The sequence below is a fragment of the Ipomoea nil genome, unplaced genomic scaffold, assembly GCF_001879475.1.
Source record: "Ipomoea nil cultivar Tokyo-kokei standard unplaced genomic scaffold, Asagao_1.1 scaffold2165, whole genome shotgun sequence".
Taxonomy (NCBI): Eukaryota; Viridiplantae; Streptophyta; class Magnoliopsida; order Solanales; family Convolvulaceae; genus Ipomoea; species Ipomoea nil.
The window spans coordinates 344,521-366,600 of NW_017618593.1; the positions used below are offsets into that span (position 1 = coordinate 344,521).

The following is a 22,080-nucleotide window of genomic DNA, read 5'->3' on the forward strand; positions in this document are numbered from 1 at the left end:
CCAGGCCTGGTGCGGGATCGGGGATTGTCATCTCCCGATCGATGTTCCGCCCGGCCGGCCGGTTTACGGGACGAAGAGCCGACCTCCTGCAAGCGCTTTACGGCGTTCGCCTCGCCGGCGTTGGCATAGTCTGTGACCCTCCGAAGGGCCTCCTCGTAACTGGTCGGGGGGTGTAGGATGAAGTCTTGATACAAATGTCCCGCCCGGAGAGATATGTGAAGCATATGGGTGGCGGTCGCATCATCCATAGGCTCGACCTCCCCGACTGCTGCCTTCCACTTGATGAGGAAATCGGTCAAACTTTCCCCTTCTAATTGCTTGGCCTTCTCGAGATACATGTAGGACTTCCTCACCACTTTGGAAGTGATGAACTTCCTCACAAATTTGATCGCCAGGGTCTCAAATTTATCGATCGACCCCGGTTGCAGGGTACGGAACCACTCTGCCGCCCGACCGGTGAGGGTCGAGTAGAAGGCCCTGCACATCACGGCGTCCGAAACGCCCTTCAACATCATGTTGCTGAAAAAATCATTCACGTGGGCCTCAGGATCTGCCCGTCCGTCATAACTCTTCTCTCCAGAGACCTTCAAGTCAAGCGGGTAAGGCTGGGCCATTACCGCTGCCGTGAAAGGCGTCTGGTGCAGGGTCGATTGGTTGACCGGGGGTGTTGCAGGGTACGCACTCCTGAGCTGCGCAACTTCCTCCTGGAGGTTATATAGTAATCCTCGGGTTTCGTTGAGCTCGGCGGCTTGAGCGGCTTGGGCTGTATCCCGAGCGCGTCGCCGTCGGTGAGATCTCGACCCGCTATACCCAGATGAGGCCTCCTGACTAGCCTCCTGCATCTGTACGTCTTCTTGCCCGCGGTTCGGGTCTTGGGGTCCCAAACGCTGGCGCATCTCCGGTCGAAGACGATCAAAAGCTACCGCTCGGGCAACTTCTTCAGGGTCCTCCGCTTGGACGGCCTGAGCTGGTGCCTCCATCGCATCAGCACCCCCCGACCCCAACCGCGAATGAGCCGAGCGTCGAGCCCGGGATGCGGACTGACGCTGCGGCTCTACCTGTGCGGTCGGTTGTACTGGAGGGGCGGCGGCTGGAGCTGTATAAGCAGGCGTATATGGTGGATAACCAACTGGGGGAGTGTAGCACATCGGTTGGCCTGGCCAATACCCATACGACGGAGGTGGGACCGGGTACGGATACTGGGCGGGATACATCATCGGCTGCTGCTGATATGGCAAACCGGGTGTTGGGTATCCCGGTTGTATGTAATTCACCGGCTGTTGGACGGCCGGGTATGCAGTTGATGGATGCGGTGGTGAGAGGTTGAGGTTGAGGTCCATCGTCTGACCCTGCTGTTGGGTAGCATAGTGGTCGGAGGAGCTCGCCGCATCCGCCTGGTCGTCGGCAAAGTTGTTGTGTGCCCACGGATACATGTTGATATAGAGACCGGGTGCTCGTCAAGACGTTGGTTTCTTGCACGGCTCCCCACGGACGGCGCCAAAATGATACTGCTAATTATACGTAAGCAATATGAAATAACTCGAGACCAAGCAAAGCAAGTAAATGTCTTTATTGATCACGGTAAAGGCCCTAAGTACAATCTACTTGGTTGCTCTGAGTACCGATTGACTGCGGTCGGGATTCTCTAACAACAACCTATCGATCGTCCAAAAGTCCCTCACACTGTAGCTACTGTGGGTATTTATAGCCGCTATGCCGGGGACAGGATTCCAGCCGTTCGGCATGTCCTCCACGTAGCCACCACGTGTCATCCTCCCGGGTGCCCTGCCTGTCGATGTAGAGAACCGCCACCTGTCCTTCGTCAGCTCTCTCGCCAAAGGGCTACCGCTCGGTGGTCGACATCATCGTTCGGGCAACTCCCGGTCGGACCCCGACCGGGTTCTTCACAAGGAGCCCGACCTGCTACCTGCAAAGACAAAGAGAAAAGGACAAAGGCATCTCGGTCGTGGTGAAGCTATGTCGGTCGGGATATTCCCTACCATATATAAATGTGGAGTATTGAAACATAAAAACAAATCGAGTTCGTACTTTCGTCTAAGTAGAAGTTTCAAATCTCATCTTAATATGGTCCTACAAAAGGCATGGGTATAATATTTAGGCGGAAAAAGTGTCAAATAAATTACTAAATTATCACTTTTGTGTAATTGAGTTATTAAACTTTAAAAGTGTGCAATTAAATCATTAAACAAGTAAAATATATGTAATTTGGACATTTTTCTATTCTTTCTCGGTAGAATCCGATCATATTAATTACATCGTATATATTAAGAATTGCAATTTCTTAGTCATACTAGTAGTGATGAAAGATTGAAATGTTTCAACTTAAATTGCATTAAAATAAATTATAAAAATGTCCTAAGTGCATATATTTTGATGATCCAATTGCACACTTTTTTTTTTTAAAGTTCAATGACTTACTTTGACAAAAGGTACAAGTTCAATGACCTATTTGACACTTATAAATAAGTCACTAAACTTAAAGTTTTTGTACAATTGAGTCACTAAATCGCTTTTGTGCAACTGAGTTACTAAATATGTGATATCAAACCATTAAGTAAAATATGTGTAATTGAAACATTATTCTAATTTCTTTTAATGCAATTTGAGTTGAGAATGTTTTAATCTTTCATAACAGCTAGTATGAGGGAGGAAATGACTAGCATATAAAAATGTAATCAATATAATCACATTCTACATATATTTTACTTATTAAAAAAATTTTTTTTAAAAAAAAAAAAAAAAAAAAAAAAAAAAAAGAAGAAGAAGAAGTCCAAATTACATATATTTTACTTATTTGATGATTCAATTGCACACTTTTAAGTTTAGAAAATGCTTCTTAATTACCCTTCCCGAATTTCTCCTCCTATTTACTAATGCCAATCATGAGGGAAATATGGTGAGAAAAAAAAAAAAGAGTTAAACATTAGTAATTTAATTGCACAAAAATAATAAGAATATCATTTAAAAAAATAATAATTAACAACTGAATAAATAAAGGGTATAGAATCCAATTAACATGGCCAAGAAAGACTACACAAACTAATTAAAGTAGGTAGAATCAAGTGGTGATCATCATAACCTTAAACTCATCGAAACAGAGGAGCCCATCCCCATTGAGATCGTAGCAAGCAATCATCTTCTTGCATTCATGAATGGACCTCTCCTCCCCCAATTTCCCCAGCATTCTCTGCAAACTCTCCGCCGTTATGGCGCCGCACCCCTCCATCTCGTACATCCTAAACGCCTCCTTCAACTCCTTATCCTTCTCTTCCTCGCTCCCTTCTTCCTCCACAATCCTCACAAACTCCTCAAAGCTCAACCCCTCTTCCGCTTCCTCTTCCTCTAACCACACAGCGCCGCCCATTCGCTGCTGGACCTCCGCCGCCGACACCTTCCCGTCGCCGTTCTCGTCAAAGTACTCGAACACACGTTGGTACTGCCGGTACTTATCATCCATCATCATCATGTATATAGTAAAAATTATACGACGACACACAGATAGAAGAGATTATGAAGAAAGTATGAATTGTTGTTCAGCGGATTTATAGGAAATAGGAATGCAATCGGGAAACGGAATATTGAAGGGAGACGTTACGAAAAAGAAAAGATATACGGAAAGGAATATAATTTTCAATTTTTAATTAATTTTGCGCGTCAGACTGGAAAAGGGAAGTTTGAATTCCCCTGAGAAGGGTAACAGATACTGCTTTTAATTTACATGGAAACAACGCATGCGCACTAAATCCAATATACATCTCCTCTGGTATGAAAAAATCAATCTGACCACACTTTACCTCTTAATTGGAATGACCCGGTACAAATGGAGATTAGATACAACTTTAAGGGGGCGTTTGGTTCAGGTCATCTTAGATTACCTAGGTCATCTGAGTCGGGTAATGTTATATTACATTGTTTGGTTCAAGTTATGAGATTACCAGGTAATGTTATATTACCTGAAAGTTGATGTGGCGGTAATGTTTCAAGGTAATGTGATTACCCCCATTTTTTTTAGGTAATCTTAGATTACCTTGAATTATTCCAACTTTGCCCTTGTTAACTAATCTTTATATTATTATTATTATTATTATTATTATTATTATTATTATAAAATGGATCCTTTTGGTGATACTTCGGTCCAAATATAATCAAAGTCGTTTTTTTAAAAAAATATATTTAGAAATGCAAAAATACCCTTGTAAGATGGTTAAACAATTAGAAGTGTTTTAATGGTCATCAGGTCATGGGATCAAAACTAAAAAGTACACGAACTTGAAATTTTATGAGGTTTGGACAGAAATAAGTATTTTCTAGGTGGTCCAAACAAAAATTGACAAAATATAGAATTTATTTTGATTAAAAAAAAAAAGAAAGCAAAACGCCACATTTTCCCCTGAGTTATATACTTATAGCATTTTTCCCCTTGATATATTAAATTGACATTTCTACCCTTAAAGTAAACATTTTATTTATTTTTCTTCTCCAATAAATTATTGCGTATACGTAGGGATGACCACGGTTCGATTCGAATTGAACCGGACACTATAGCAATCGAATTAAAAGTTTCCAGTTATGATTCAAATCCAGAACCCAATATTTGGATTTCAGTTTATTAAAATTATGAATCGAAAAAATGGATCTTGAACCGTGAACCGGCGGTTCCGGATCCGGTTCGCAATTTTGAACCGTTATTATTTTCAAATTTTATTTTTTATTTTAAAATAGTCTAAATTCAACAATAAATGTATTTTTTTTCCAGTTCGGAACATGAACCGGCCGTTCCGATTCGCGATTTTAATAAAGTCTAAATATTAGGTTTCGATTCTAAATTGTAATTAGAATATTTCGGTTTGGTTGCTATAGTGTCTGTTTGATTTGAACCAAATTGTGGTCATAATTTGTTGGAGAAAAAAAAAATAAATTAAATATTTATTTTAAGGGTAAATATGTCCATTTAATATTTCAGTGACAAAAACAGCCACTTGAATAATTCAGAAAGAAAAAGTGCTATAAGTATATAACTCATGGAAAAAAATCTCATTTTCCCTTGAAATGTATTTTTTTACTTTTTAGAGATATAATTGTTTGAAATGTATTTAGGGGGTGTTTGGTTGGATGGAAAACATTTTCCATGAAAAATGTTTTCCTAAAAGTGAAGGAAAATGATGTTTTATGTTGTTTGGTTGGATGGAAAACTTTTTCCATTGGAAAAAGTTTTCCTTAAGAACAAGGAAAACAAATTCCTAGCTTATGCTAAGTATTTTGTTTTCCATGGAAAACTAATATGACAATTTTACCCTCACCATTCTTTATTAATTACTCTTATTATTATTATATTATTATTATTGTGTAGGGTTATATTTGTCATTATACTCATTATTCCTTACCCTTCCAAACTCAACCAAACAATGGAATTCATATTCCCAGTAATTTCTTTTCCACCAACCAAACAATGGAATCTGTTTTCTTGAAATTTATTTTCCATGGAATTTCAATTCCATTTCCCTTCAAATATTTTCCAGCGAACCAAACGAGCTCTTAGAGAAACAATTTTACCTTTTTCTTTCAAGTTTAAATCAGTCCATTTTTGTCAAAAACCCACAACTTTACTCCATACGTTTTTTTTTTTTGTAATTACGTTTTCTCCCCCAATGTCAAATATGTATTTAATGTGCATTTAATTTTCCAAGCCCGTCAAGATCTCACTTAGAAGGAAAAATAGCAATGCTCATACAAATTTTTTTTTTTTTTTGAAAGGAGCAATGCTCATAGCCTCATACTTTTTCCATGGGGAGAGAGCTGAGCATTTTTTTTTTTTGGATGTTTCCCAACTTTTTATCGTAGAATATAATGATTATTTCATCGTTGAATTGTAAGCATCTCCAATAGATACGACAATTGACTTAACAGGAGATTTAAAGCTGCTCCATACCCAAAGTCTTCTTTTATTTATTTTTTTGAAAATATAAAGGGTGGGAAAACTGATCATATATGATCACTTCATCTCGTTTCTTCAGCCACCTTGTTTGCTCCTTCCCTAGGGTAAATACGCGCGCACACACACACACACACACACACACACACACACACACACACACACACACACACACACACATATATATATATATATATATATATATCCAAAGGAATGTACAAATTCACGGAGCATACCCCGGTCCACAATGGGAAATACAAGAAGTATACAATCGATGTAAGATTTTTCCTAATAATATATATTATATATTATATATTATATATTAGGGCCTTAATTAAGTGGTGCAAGTTGACTAGGCTTATTAAGTAGTCTGGTTGGACTTAATAACTAGTAGTTGTTAGTCAACCAAACTCTGTGCCTAATATAATCCTGGATTGATGGGATACATGATGTTGGATGTTAGCACATTCAGTTACGACTGCTCAGTAGATACCAATACACCATCTAGGGTTCTGAGGCAAAACATGGCTAACGGTCTACCGTACATGGCTAACGGTCTACCGTTGAGAGGCAACACAACAGGAACATCAACTATGGCTGGAGATCTACATGGCTACGCTTCTGCTATCATACGAGATCAGGTTTCTCGTATACTATCATTTGGTTTCAGAGCCTTTATAATCTCTGCCTGGTTGATTGGGTTACCTACGATCAACATCAATTTCTTTCATATACATCATAGTTTTCATATATGTTTTATATTAATATTTCGAAATCATTATACAAGCATAATTACGTAATTATGCTTGTATGTTTAGAGAATGAATTAACTGTGGTTGTTTTTTTTAAATATTCAATTTCAACATGAAGCACAGTTTTTCATATTTCATTTGGATTTCGAAATATTATGTTCATCGTTTGTCGGCAAGTTCGGTGGATTTTTTGTTATTTATTTGGATGGCTAATTACAACTTTCAAGCATTGCATACCTACTGCCGCTATGTTCATCCGGTGGGAATCTTCAGCCTGTTGTTCGTCGGTTTCCATGGAACGAGATGCGCTTAAGTTTTACCGGTTCGTTTCCGTCGCTTTCCGATTTCCTCTCCGAAGCCGTTGTTGTCACGCCATTAAGTCAGGCGTTCGCATTGCGACTATAGAGGACGGACGGCGGTGGTGCTCAACCGATGCTGCTTCTAATTTCTCGGCGCCGCACTAATCAATGAGGGCAATCTGGCAGACTGGTAATCTGCACTCCTTATTTCAGAAAAGAGGAAAGGTGCATTAAGATATGTTTGTGTCATTAAGTAATTATTACCAATTACCAATATCATTTATATTTATTTACCATATAATATTTGCTTTAGTTAATATAACATATTAATTATGGTAAATGGTAATTATTTAGTTTATTATTACCATATTTATATTACCTAATTTAATATTTTATATTATTTTGGTTAATAATAAATGTATGGTAATTGCTTGTTCTTGGATGATGCCCTTTAGTTTCCTCTTAATTTTGGCATTGAATTCATTATTAAACTATCATTCAATTTGGGCAAATATTAAGTTTTAATTTGCTATTTGAATTTTAATTTAATATTGAGGTTTACATTTAATTGCCTAAAGTAGTATTGCAATTTATTTAAGATATATGGGTTAATAATATATTAATATGCAAATTCAAGCATGCTACGTATATTCATAAATTATTGTTATAATTATACATTCATAATAGCATGCATTAAGGTTGGATTTAACATATTAGTAACTCATAAATTCATTATTAAATATCATTCAATTTTAGATCCTTTGGCCAATTTTAAGCATTGTGGCCTGTTAAGTAGCTTGTTTGGTTTCCCCTTAATTTTGAGTACATTTTAGTTTTATGTGTCTCAGGAACTTTAGAACCTATTTTGAATAAGCTATTTGGGACCTAACTTGGGTCATTATGGATCTCACCATTTTGATTGATATTTTAATGATAATTATAGCTCTTTTTTATTATAACATGTTTATTAAGTTTTAATTATTACTAACTACCATATTTTGGTATTCATCGTTGGTAATAATATTAAGTTTTGGGTCTACTTCAGTATTAGACCATTTTTTTATTCATGTTATAATTCACTTGGGTCATTGAGGTTTATGTGCCTAATTTGAGTGATTAAGTGCTATAATTATTGCTTTGGCCTGTTTAGAGACATTAAGGATTTAATTGTTATTTTGGCCATTAAGAACTATAACTATTGTTTAAGTTAATTAACTTTTTAATCTATCAATAGTTTTTCAGGGCCTTAATAATAATATTAAGTCTTTAATTTTATGGCAAAAGCAATATAGTTGGTATATTGTCTATATAATGGTAATTTGGTTATTACCTTAACTTCAGTCTCCCTAAGTATCATAATAGTCATGATTAATTATTATGTGGTGGAATTGAGATTAGTATTTGGCATTCCTTAATTACAGTTTTGCTACTTATTAAGCTAAATTCGGCATTATTAATTATTGTTATTAAGTTTAGGGGCTAATCTCATTTTATTACTTTTCATAATAATTATCATTTAATGGTAATCTGCTATATTTGGTACATTGGCATGATTACCACTTCATTTTACATGACTATTAATGTTGGTAATTAAGTCCTACCAATAAATTTTTTAAATGTACCATTGGACGCTGCATCGAGGCTACTGGCACCGACAGTGAAGATGGGAGAATTCTAGAGTTTTTCTTCTCTCGTGGATCATCATCGTTGTTAGCGCAATGGGTAGATGCGGTTTGCATCATTAAGGTTAGCCATTAATTATCTTTTATGATTATTATTGATAATTAGTGCTATAGTTACACTTAACCGCTATTTTGGACTAGTCACATATTTTATTTTTTTAGAAAAATGGAAACATTAAAAAGTGCATTACCATACTTTAGTTTGTCGTTATTATTAATGTTAATAGTGATTATAATGTTACTTATTGCTATTAATAATTAATTAATTAATGATGACATTAATATTGTTATGGTATTCAGTTATGCACCTTGAACTATTTCCAAATAAATTTATGTGACAATACTCAAGTTCAGAAAATAATTTTCTGGACATTAATATTTTTCGGACTTCAAATTTTATTAAGTTTTCAAAATTTTATCCGAAAACATTTATAAGTGTTAGTGGTTTTGACCATTGTTTTTTCATATTTAGTCTCCTACTTAATGTGATAATATTATTATGGCTATTTATTGCTATTTTTGGTTATTTGCAATTTTGCCATTAATAATAATAATATTATCAACTGGGTTATGGAGAGTGATTTTGAATCAATTTAGTAATCTTGGAAAAACATATTTTCTAGGCAATTGACTTTTGCCATTAATTCCATAATTCATTTATTTCTTGGAATTATGATTTTAGTTCTGATTGCCCATGTTTGATTAAGTATGAATAAATGAATATTTTGTTTAAATTCATATCCTTTAGTTGGTTCATATTCTTTAGATTGTTTTACGCATTCGATCACATTAAGTGCATAATATTAAGTTTAATTATGCAATTAGGTTTGTGAGATTTTGATTTACAAATTATAGGATATCTTTTTGGTTTGATATTGTTTGAATTTGTAAATTCAGTTATTTCTTATAAATTTGATCTTTATGCATTAAAACATTTTCCCATGGGCTTACAGTTTAAACAATTTTTTAAAAGTATATATTCAGTACATTATTATTCAAAATGTTGGGTCTCTTTTGGTTTGGACTCATCGGTGTTTGAATATTAAGTTTATACTTTAAAATCTCATATTATAAATTGCTTTAAGTTATGCAATTTCTTTGGAGTATATGAGTTTAATGTTTAATTTTATGCATATTTGTCCACCGCATAATATTATGTTTTTAAATTATGCAATTTTATTATGCCTTTAGCAATGCATAGTTTGGGATGGAATTATAGTAGTTCCTTATTAAGTTGGACTTATGCATAAACTTTAGTTGCGGTAGTGCCTGAATTTAAGCACATTTAGTCCGTTAATTTAGTTCACCATTTAAGCTTTAATCGTAGGTGAACCATACAGTTTACTGGTTTATACCCCAAACAGTTATACATTAAGTATATATGAATCGGGGAGACATATTGGTTTTAATGGCCACGACTTAAGAACATCTTGTGCCACTAGTCTCCTTAAATTGATACTCTATTTAAGGAATTGGTTTTCAGTGAGACTTAGTCTCTAACCACCTTTCCTTGGAGTATATTTAGATTTTCCCATCACAATCTGATATAATCTGTTTGTCAAAATTTTAAGTATTCCTTGCCAGTGTGATTTGGTTTCGGTTCATTAAAGAATAGCCAAAACATCTTTAATTTACTGAAGTCTCTTAAGTTTTCAATCTTGGTTAATTAAGGAATAGCTACAGCATATTCAGCTACCTAAGATTATTAAGTTTTATCACATAAAGTTTAGGCAAGAATTTGATAATTGTCTAGTGATCTTATAATTTTAATTTGGTTTGGGAGTAGCCACAACATCCTTAATCTGTTAAAATTATATATTAAGCGGTTTATTTTGATCACATAAAGTTTTAGACATATCATTTGTGATTAATTGTATGTAATATGATGAAATTTAGCCCACAGGCAATTTTGTTATATTTGTATAATTAATCAGGATGAAGTACTGGACTACGGTCATAATTTAGCCCACAGGCAATTATGTATCAGAATGTAATTTAGTAGTTTTATCAGTGACGATAAAAATAAATCAATTCATTTACTTTATGGTTATTTGTAAATAATTTCCAATTCTATCATGAAGTTTAGGTTTATGATGTAACTTTAGATCATATTTCTTAATTTGCCCACAGGGATTAAGAAAGGGAACACGATTTCTTAAGTTTTTTATCATAATGATAGCAATGAATCTTATTGACTAAAACTTTAGCCTACAGGCAAGTTTTATGTCATTTGATTCTTCAACTCATTTGATAATGGTTTCATCATAAATAAAATTTTCAGTTGGATCTAATTGAGTAAAACTTTAGCCCACAGGCAAGTTTTTTGTCACTAGATTCTTCTGGCTCTTTAGCAATTGTGAACAATATTATCATAAGGGTTTCTTAATTGGATTTAATAGAATTAAACTTTAGCCCACAGGCAAGTTTTATGTCAATAAATCCCACCACCCATTAGATAATGATTTTATCACAATTTCTTAGAGTTATAAATTCAGTTCAATTATAATTCTAAGTTTCATGGTTTGCATTGGCAAAACATGTATTCAGTCACTTCTCAAAATTTAGCAACTTTTATTAATTGATCCACGGATCTTGCTCGGTTCTTCGGACTAACTGTAGTAAGTTACGTGATTTGACATACCTCTTGGATTCCAATAATGTTAAAATGTATCTTCTGAGCCAAATTCTAACTTGGTTTTGAAAGATGTATTTTGTTTTTTTTAGTATGTCCAACTATGGTGGGGAAATATATCTTCATTATTTCGTTGGACTTTAATTGGAACCAAAAATTGATTATTTAGTATGTCCAACTAATGGTGGGGAATTATGTCTTCATTTGTTAGTTGGTCAATAAATCAATTATCAGTATGTATATTATTAAGTTCACTTTATTAATTTCGCTGAAGAATATTTTAATCAGTGGGAGTGATCATTTAGAAAAAGATCATTAAGTTACTCCACTAAAGATTTTAGACTTAATTATTGTATTCATACATTCCAAATTGGGTTGTATGTCAAACAATAAGTCCAAAAGATTCCACAAATATCAATTTTGTATTTGTTCATATAAATTCATAAGTTCAAATTATTGAACATTTTGTTGTACAACATATTTATGAAAATGTTGCAACAATATTAAGGAATTTATTAGAACACAAGCATTTAACTTGTGGTGCACTGTAATTTAGTAAATTCTTCAGTGATTAATAAAGTCTTTAGTTTCTTCAAAATTGATCCTGGGCCATTTTGGTTTGTAAGGCTCAAAACAATTTTGTGGGACATAAAAGTAAGACTCATTATGTTCAGTTCATTTAAAGTGAACATTGAAGTTATTTGGGAAGTTATGGTGTATGTTTAAGATTCCAAATTTATGGACTTGGACATTTGGTTTATTGTCTAAGTTATTGGAATGCTTCTGTGACTTGACTATCTTTTGGCTATTTTTGATGAGTGGGAGTGACAGACGTGTCAACTCCAAGCTCTTAGCCATTAGAAATAGTACTTAAAGTTAACTTATAAAGAAGTCATGGAATATAATTAGCATTATGCTAACATTAAGAGATCTCTACTTAAGGCATGCTTATAAAGTTTTAGAGATCATACAGTGTACTCTTTTGTACAATTTGGATGCGTTTTCTCCTTCAGTTGTGCACATAATATATTTTGATAAACATCCCTTAAGGTACCGAGAATAAACATAGGGTTTGTTCATTAAGGACCTAAGTTGGAGAATTAAAATGCATGTGACCATAATGGATACTACTCTGATTAAATAGAGGACATATCACTACGATTCGTGTGTTTTGTTCTTTGATGATGGTTGTGCTAGTACTTGCACCAAGTGGGAGAATGTAAGATTTTCCCTAATAATATATATTATATATATTATATATTAGGGCCTTAATTAAGTGGTGCAAGTTGACTAGGCTTATTAAGTGGTCTGGTTGGACTTAATAACTAGTAGTTGTTAGTCAACCAAACTCTGTGCCTAATATAATCCTGGATTGATGGGATACAGGATGTTGGATGTTAGCACATTCAGTTACGGTACTCAGACTGCTCAGTAGATACCAATATACCATCTAGGGTTCTGAGTCAGGTTTGAGGCAAAACATGGCTAACGGTCTACCGTTGAGAGGCAACACAACAGGAACATCAACTATGGCTGGAGATCTACATGGCTACGCTTCCGCTATCATACGAGGTCAGGTTTCTCGTATACTATGATTTATTATAGTTAGACTATTGTATATCTAACATTCGATGCATAAACCAAGTAAACCAAAGCTACAAAGATACTGATAAAGGAACAAAAACTAAGAAGCTACGAGAAAGATCAACCAACCGCTCAATGGGAGGAAAGCCATTTCCAATACATAGATGAGGAATGGAATTTTGTCCCAAGGTTCAAACCTATGACCCATTAAATACCAATACAAGTCCCTACCAATCAAGCTACTCAATCCTTAAATAAAAAGGTACGACGATTTACAAATATTCATATGAAGGGCGATGTGGCAAGTATTGGGGGAACACATGTATGGCCAATAATGGAGGATAACCAAAGTCGCACACTTGTCAAGCATATGGAGGGTCCTTTGCACTATATAAGGGGTCTCATGTCTCCCTTTAGGCATGATCTCTTAGTTTACTATACTCATCCTAATCCAGTGGCTTATGGTCCTTTCTCCAAAAGGAGCACCGGAGTTTAATTCTTAACAGCAACATTATTATTTCTAGTCCATTACTTGGACAATAGATTTATTATTTGGATAGTTATCTCAAGCATTGTACAATCTTCATATTTTAAATTTTTGTATTTTAAGTTTTAATTTTTAAAGTGTTGCAATTTTTTTTTTTTTTTTTTTTTTTTAAAGTTGAAGGGTTTGTAATTAGTTTTACCAAAACTAATTGAAATTTTGAAATACTGAACTGAATTGTCAACTCATAATTTTAGCTTGTTATCACTTTTTGTTTTTAGAATAATGCTCAAATAGGTCACTAAATTACACACAAAAATATAGTTAGGCTATGACAAAGTTTGTGAGTTTAGCAGTGGATTGAAAGTAGGGTAGAGAATGAAGATTTCCCCGCATGTCATTCTCAACGGATGACAAATTTGGAAGTGATGATATGTAGTAATGCAAAAGACAAACTAAAGCCCTTCAAAAGCAAGATCCGGAGTACGTGTGAACATTGTGGAGATTTTCAAGAGCAAAGTGTGCAAATAACAAAAGTAAACAAGTGTTCAAGCAAATAAACTAAACAATAGAGAATGAATGGGGTATGGATGAGCTTTTCCTTGTAGTGGTCTAGTGCCAAAAGTAGGATTTGCATGCTTGTGTTTATTGGACTTCAAGAGAGGCGTGTACTATTGTCATAGCCATTTTAGGTCTTTAGGCCTATCATGGTGTAATAGAGCATCCAAGTGACAATGTTATACCTATCCAATTCAAGCAATAAACACAAATACAAATCCAATTCAACAATTCATATCCACACTAGCACCATACAAGTAAATGCTAATCCAATCCCTAGTGAGTTCTAGTCACTCATGTTCTCAAATTGAAGGCACATTGAATTGAAGTAGATGAGAGGAGATGTAGATGAAATTGAAATGGAAAAAATGTAGAGATTACCTAGCTTCAACTCAATTATAACAATCAATCAACAAATTCTTCAATCAATCAAGATATTTGCTCCAAGATCAAAGTAGGTTATCAAGTTACTAGACCTAGGATTACTTTCTCTCTCTAGATTGGGAGAGTTTTTTAGATGACTAAACTTGGAAAAATATCATCTAACTAACTAACTCAGCTCCCTCAAAAAGTCAACACTTCGGGCTTTAAATAGAAGTCGCGCCCTCCGCCACGATCACGAAGTCGTGCACCATAGTGCAGCCTTTCGTGACGCTCCTAGGAATGCTGCCACAATCGTGCAGTGATCGTGCAAGTTATAGAAGTTAAACTACGAGCTCTTCCACGATCATGTAGCCTCCTTGGTGCCTAGCTGCTGCAACGCTCCTCCAAAAATGCTCAAATCATACCCATATGCTATCACTTTGGTCCAAAATCCTTCAAAACACTAAAGCACACATGTCATAAGTCCTTGTAACACAATAAAAGCATTTCTTCACAAATCAAGCACAAAAGGACTCCAATTAAGCACAAGACAACATCAAAATGACCCTCATAAAAATGCATCATTGGCACTTATCAGTCTTAACTCAAAAAAAAATAATAATAATTGAGTCCCTAAATGATCTTAAATTATGCAATTAGATCAAAATTGACATGTTCTTCCGATCACCTTATTAAAAAATTATTTTTAAATTTATTTTAATAATTTTAAATAAAATTAAATTACCTTGCAAAAATTTTTTTTTAAAAAAAAACAACAAAAAAAAAAAAAAGCAAAAACAAAAAATTCACCCCTCCACATCTTCTCTCCAAGCCAGAGACGAATGTCATTTCTTTGTCTCCGACCAGAGACGAAGAAACCTTTTTGTCTCTAGGCTAGAGACAAAGGCCATTTCTTCCTCTCCGAAAGAGACGAAAATCGAGAGAAGGGTGAAATTTTAATTGAATGACCACCACGCTACTATAACTAAATGAACATGTCAATTTTGATTTAATTACATAAGTTTAAATTGTTTAGAGATCCAATTGTAATTTCTTGAAATGGATGATCCAATTACATTTTCACATATAGTTGAACATTTTTGTTTAACTAATGGTTCATAACCGTGAACCATCCAATTCAAACTGTAACCAGCTATTCATGGTTCACCAAAATAAAGAGCCTTAACCATAACCATAGTCCGTTCAGTTCAAAGCTTAACCATAACCTTTTGTACAACTGAAAATAAAGCACCATACCTCTCGAAAATGTGACTAAAGTGCTAAACCTCAACTCAAGTTTGATGGGTCAACATTGTTCCCGCCCATAATAATTAATAATAGTCACATTATATATATGTACATATACAGTAACACTATTCACCTTCCAAACAAAGTAGAGCATTACTCACTGCTCATCCACACCTCCCTCAGGAGTTGATATCTGACACCATTCCCATTCCCATTCCCACTCCCACCCCCAGGTTTTGTCACCTCACTGTTCTCCATTTTGATCAAATTTAGCGGCGAATCCAATTCATCCAGCTCATCGTCGCTCGTGTATGATTTCTTGAGCACTGAAGATCTGCTCCTCGTCAGCTGAGAACTGCTGCTACTGATGTCACCTAAGATCCCGTCTAGTGCAGCTGCTGAGGGTGGTGCGTACACAATGGGAGCTGCTGAGCACGGGAAATTTACCACGCTTTCTTCCTCCACTTCCATGTGGTCCTGTAACGCACACAAGCACAACAAAACTTAATTTCTTTCTTGTTAATATGTGAGTTATTATTGTCCCGTTCCATGAGAACCAAAAAACGCGAAGCAAAGTCACCTCTGAATTAAGGGCTTCAAGTACGACATTAGGAATTGGGTCGGGGCAGAATTCGTCTGGGATGAAGACATTAAGAACCCTTGTTATCAGTGAGAGTCCAAACGTGGGGCATACCTGAAGAGAAATCGAGGAGTTAGAGCTGATAGACTAATATTATCTACTTTAAAGAGTTTCAAGATTCTGAATCAAACCTCTTTTCTTACTGTCCTACTTAGTAGCATATCCTTTGGAAGCATCATAAGGTCACTCATTGCATTAAGAAGATAGAAAGGCTTTGAGCACGCATCTTGTGCTTTTCTCTCATGCCCATTACTATTATCTGCCTTATTTTCATCATCCTCAACCAAGTCGTCGTCTTCGTCGTCATCATCAATACCAAAGAGATCAGCCAGCCATCTCGACCAATTTCCAATCTGGGATCCAAATGAAACAACATTTTTTGTCTAAGACCAATTTTAATTTATTCAAGAACTTAGTGTCAATAACGGAGAGCTTAGCTTAGAGTATGAGTTGTTTATATGGACAATTCTAACTTCCACCCACTTCAGCATTAATGATTCTCACCGCATTTTTCAGTTGTGCACCAGCTGCAAAGCTCGCTTTTCCGGCTGGAATAGGAAGAACCTCGGGATTGCTGATGGGGTCAGATACCGGATCTGTTGGAATATCATCAGCAGACTCTCGAAGGATTGCATTGAACATAGCAACATCCAACCTAGCCACGCATTGCTGCATGATCTGGTCATTAAAGGGAATTCATCATCCAAGCGTCAACTAGGTTCATGATTGAAATAAGTTAAGGAAACACCGTTTAAATATGAAAAATATTATCAACCATCTACCAAATGTCACATATTACCAGTTTAGAGAGCAGGTGTAGACATCCACACTCATGTCCTCCAGCTCGAACAGGGCAAATCCTTTCATATGCATCCCTGAAGGCCTTCTTCCAAAGTTCCAAAGAAAAATTTTCGGGCTCTTCACTACATGAACTAGAAGTTCTTTGATAGATTTTGTTTATTTCGGAATCCAAGCTTGTGGCAGCACCAGACTGCATATGCGGAGTGAAAGTCTGGAAGAATGCAATGGCCATTAATTTTAATACTCGAATAGTATTACTTACAGTTCAAACAAAAAACATGTTTACCATACCTTAAAGCATTTTTACATTAACAAAGATCTACGCAATACTTATTATAGAGTGAGAGAGAGAGAGAGAGACCTGCCACCAAATAGATTCTATGATTCGAGAGAAGATCCAAGCTTCAACCTTCTCAAGTGCTTTTGTAAATCCAAGAGGGTTTTCCCAATCTTCAAATGTCCCAGGAAGATCATTTCCAACACTCTTCTTGTGGGGAAAGGACTGCCACTTGAGCGGAGATGCCTTCCTTTCATTCTTGACCACCGCATTTTTACTATATTCAGAAGAAAGCGGTAATTGTTGCTTTTCACTGAATTTGCAAATAGCTGCTCTCAGCAAAACACAATTTGACAACCAGAAAGTCAATCTGCCATTAGGGAAGGAGAAAAAGGAGATCATTAGGGATCAATATGAGAAAACCATCTTTCCTGTGCATCAGTTTGAATAATTTCATATTCACAAGGCTTCAGAATGAAAAGTAGTAGTTCAATTTTAATAGATCAAGAACGCGATCCCCGCACCCACACACACACTCCCCCCTTGCATATTGAATGTGCAATGGCACCCAGATAAACCCATTCATTTAAAAAGAAAATCATCATATGGTTTCCTTATAAGCATATTTCTTACTCATTCAGTATTATTTCCCATAATTAGTAGGCAATCAATGAATCAATCACTATATTGTCTACAAGTTGTTAATATGCTATGTTCATTGACAAGAGACTAGAGCTGGGCAGAGAATGAAAAGGAAGTGGTATAATCAGAACAGACCTGGGGACATCATTTCCACATGCTTTTGCAACCAAAATCAATCCAGAGACCACACTTCTAGCTGCACTTAGTCTCCTTAATACAGAATTTTCTTTACAGGCATGAAAATAAAGCCTAGAGAGGCGTCGAGCAGGAGCATGGACCTTATTTGTAGAACTTCCATGTTCAGCAACCACAGAGAAAAGACCAATCTCAACGGCAGCAGCTTCTCTCAATTCTCCTTCAAGCATTTGTATCTTTTGCTCCAACTCTTGGCATTTTCTTTCCAGAACCACATTTGAAGTTTCTTTGGAGCGCACCTTAGTGTCCTTCCAGTCATTGCTTGTGATACCTTCGATGCTATTCCGTTTGTCTCTCAAGACAAACTGATTACTTCTGACAGATCCATTAGCCCTATTTGATTCCCCCAAGGTGTGAACAGAACTCACATGGTTTAATCTCTCATCGCAGGTAGTCTTTGCTCCAACGCTTTCTCTGCCAGCGATAATTGCACTATTACCTTCCAAGTGTTGTTTAGTAGTATTGTCTTGCAGACAACTATTCACAGGCTCACCTTCTGAGCACTGCCCTTTCTCTATAATCAATTCTTTCCCTTCTCCAGTTTCTTGGTGCTTGTCTCTTTCTGTGACTAGTTCTTGAGTGTTTCCTTGATGGCCCTCCGTATTTTCACCCTCAGCTAAACCATTATCACTCACACCAGTTCTTGCATCCTCTTGAATACCATTTGAGAGGGTTGAAAAGCTCTCGTCAATATCTGCCTTAATTATATGACCAACAGAGTTATTAGAGTTCCTATTATCATCAATGTTTACAAGTGAACCATCACATATACTTTCCTCGGTTCTTTGTTGGCTATGATTTTGGCTGCCATTTTCACAATTTATCACTACACTGTCAACACCTTCTGCTTGTTCTCCAGTGTTGGTTTTGACATTAGTGTTCGGGGTGCACTCCATTCTGCTATCCTTCTCAAACGAAGTTGAGGATTTAATATTGTTACGGGCACCAATTTTCTTCGAGATCCAATCAAGATCCGATGACAAAGCTGTGGATGGGGAGGAAGAAGAACTCGCATTCAAACTCAAAACTGGTTCACTTACAAGCTTTTTGTCTAAATTTTTAATCTTTTGCTCTGAACCTAATACATGATTGTTTTCAGCTTCTGCACGCCTATTTTTCCCTCCTTCAGATCCATTCTGCAAGAATTTTCCATATTGCTATCACATTATCAACAACTATTTAAAGATGTTGGAGAACCAAGATGATTGAAACATGAATAAAAAAATTTCACCCGATTTTCTTCCTACCCATCCAAACACACTATTAAAGGAAAAATTTTAAAGAGCTAAGAAGTCCCACGGGCAAAAATAAATAGAGGAGCATAAATCATGCAAGCAATATACCTCTTTTTGGTGTGGTGAACTGCAGTTTGACTCAACAGCTGAAGAAGAGTTAACCAACGATGAGTGTGAGGAAACATCGTCATCAGTGTACGAAGCAGTCTCAGCTTCCTCGGTGTATTCTTCATTCATCAATGCAGAAACAGACTCACCAGCGCTGCTGTCCATTGATGACTCTCTCCTCACGTTGTTCCTCACCAAGGACTTCATTCGACCCTTTCCTACTGTCTGAATTTTCAAGCAGAGAAGAGGCTGCACAGTGTTCCTATAACTCCGCTTGCAGTTAATAGGAACACTCACATTTAAACCCTCTTTAACAACCCCATAATTGGCGAAATCTATAACCGCAGTTCCTAACAGTTGACCCTTCACAGTCGTGTCTCTCCGTGGCTCATACAAGTTGAACTCAATGCAATTCTTTTGGAAAGTATCCCCATTCACACTTTTACTGGAAATTTCCCTCAATAGTGTAATTGGAACCCTAAAAGACTCGTTGAATTCAATTCTTCCATTACCAACACCAGACTCGGTCTCGAGCATTGGGGCAACTTGAGTAGTGGAACCCGAATTCTTGTCTCCGTGTTCCCATTGAATAACAACAGCTTTAAGCGTCTTCAGTGATTGAGAAGGAGGCCAAGGCTTTATCTCCACAATGTTAATTAGATATTCACCCTGAACCGAGGGGACTCCCCTAGTCTTGCCACTTGGTCCCAAAACCATTGCTGCAAGTACTCCACAATAATCTTCACTTTAATGCACAAATCTGAGCAAACTGATATGCAAAAAAAAACAATTAAAACAGTTCTCTTTGTATATATACAAACACACACTGATACACACAGAGATCACATCTTTATTGCAAGGGTTTAACTATTTTTGCAAGTAAATTATGTAAGATTGGTCTGATTTGCAGAGAAAGTGAAGTCATTTCCCAATAATCATTGTTACACATGCCCCAACCCCCTATTTCTTCTTCTGCCAAAATTATTACACTTTCAGTACCCACTGTTGAGCAATACATAATCCAATACTTGTTAAACTGAAGAAATAACCACAAAAGCAATCTGTTTCAAGACATTAAGAACTTGACAAGAAAGAAGCCCACAGGGCCTCACTCTAGACCAAAAAAAAAAAAAAAAAAAAAAAAAAAAAAAAAACTGAGCTTTAGCAGTTAAGAAAACAAGAAACTAAAAAAAACAACAACAGAGTAGAGATTCAGAAAGCGGCAGGCAGGATGTTGCGATTAACAAAGTACATCACAATGCAGCAATAATTATTGCAAACACACACTCACCAAACGTGGGAAAAATGGAACATTGAACTCAAAAACAGAGAAAAAAACATACAACTTCGTACTCAAAATACTTACAAAAGGAAGGTATAGTTTCAGGAGACTTGCTTTTTAGTGAAATATGAGATGGTATTGTCTCCTTTCTGAGGCTGTGACTCTGTGAGTGCGTTCATAATGTCCTTTTCAGTTCACTCTGCAAATCTGTAACTAAGGGGAAATTATGGTTTCTTTAATTATTTCAAAACACACATTTTAGATTCTCATTTTTTTTTACTCTAATTTATTCCTCCCACAGACCACAGTCCCACCTCCACCCCACCCCACCCAACCAAAAAAAAAAACAAAAACAACAACACAAACAGTTATACACCATGGATAAAGGTCCACTGTGTATTTTTAGTATTAGAATTATAAATTTATAGAATATAAATTGTGTTTTTAAGTTTTGACAATTTGAATACATATAGTCATTATAAATTGTGAATATTTAATATGTAAATTGTGTATCTTTAAATCCAAATCCACCTTGCAAGGTGACCCTGAGTCCACAAAATAATTTGCCCAACACTAAGAGCCAACAAGTGACATAAGCATTATTATGGAATATGAATAGTTTTTGTTATTTTTCTTTTTCTTTTACAATTTTTTTCAATCAATCAACTAGGACTATATATTAAGGTTAATTTTATTTGTATTCTTAAAATTTGAACTCATATCATCTTATCCATACACTTGACTCATTTTCTTGTTTTTTTTTTCTTTAATAAATGTCCTAATATTTAAAAACAAAAATTATACAGTAGTACTTGAAATTTGAGAATAATTCTTTTTATTTGTCTCGAAAATGCTGACCCAGTAGATAAAGCATGATTATTTTACTAAAATGTCATGAGTTCAATTTTTATCAATACTTTTTTGATCAATTATATTGAATAGGGTCTTCCTAGTGCGATTTACCTTTTATGTGTAGTTTACGATTCATTATGCAAGAAGAGTTATTGAGGATAATTGCGTGTTTCCTTATCAATCAAATTTTTTTAAAATACTTTTTTATTTAATTTAATGTTTGCATACTAAAAATATTCATGTTGGTGCGGTAGTTGTCACTTTATGACATGTCAGTGTCGTATATGAGGAAAATTTGTGCTAAAATTCTAAAGAGATTTTTTATTCTATACGGGTTATATTATATAACTCTAGTAGCATAGGTATTAAAATGTCATTTGATTTTTAAAAATGTAATACTTGCTTGAGCAATGTTATCTCTATCACTATGAAATTCTTATTTGAAGGAATGCAACTTATAAAATAATGTTACATATTTCTCTTATAGTTTTCT

At 35.6% G+C, this 22,080-nt stretch overlaps 2 protein-coding genes across 10 annotated transcripts; both read right to left on the reverse strand.

The window, feature by feature from the left end:
• Positions 1-3,013: 3,013 nt before the first annotated feature.
• Positions 3,014-3,518, reverse strand: LOC109149941 (putative calcium-binding protein CML19). The gene has a single exon (XM_019297935.1). The coding sequence runs from the start codon at positions 3,485-3,487 to the stop codon at positions 3,080-3,082; it is 408 nt and encodes a 135-aa protein (XP_019153480.1). The 5' UTR covers positions 3,488-3,518; the 3' UTR covers positions 3,014-3,079.
• Positions 3,519-15,467: 11,949 nt separating this feature from the next.
• On the reverse strand, positions 15,468-20,962 carry LOC109149986. Of its 9 annotated transcripts, none has more exons than XM_019297973.1 (9): positions 20,850-20,962; positions 19,454-20,222; positions 18,051-19,246; positions 17,358-17,643; positions 16,995-17,207; positions 16,700-16,873; positions 16,327-16,548; positions 16,136-16,249; positions 15,468-16,032 (listed from the first exon to the last, which is right to left on the reverse strand). In XM_019297973.1, the coding sequence occupies exons 2-9, from the start codon at positions 20,168-20,170 to the stop codon at positions 15,709-15,711; spliced, it is 3,246 nt and encodes a 1,081-aa protein (XP_019153518.1). In that variant the 5' UTR covers positions 20,171-20,222; positions 20,850-20,962; the 3' UTR covers positions 15,468-15,708. The 9 variants fall into 9 exon arrangements, with proteins under 9 accessions (XP_019153518.1, XP_019153512.1, XP_019153516.1 ...); XM_019297967.1 differs by having other exon boundaries at positions 20,820-20,939; XM_019297971.1 differs by having other exon boundaries at positions 19,454-20,213; positions 20,820-20,925.
• Between the last annotated feature and the right edge of the window lie 1,118 nt (positions 20,963-22,080).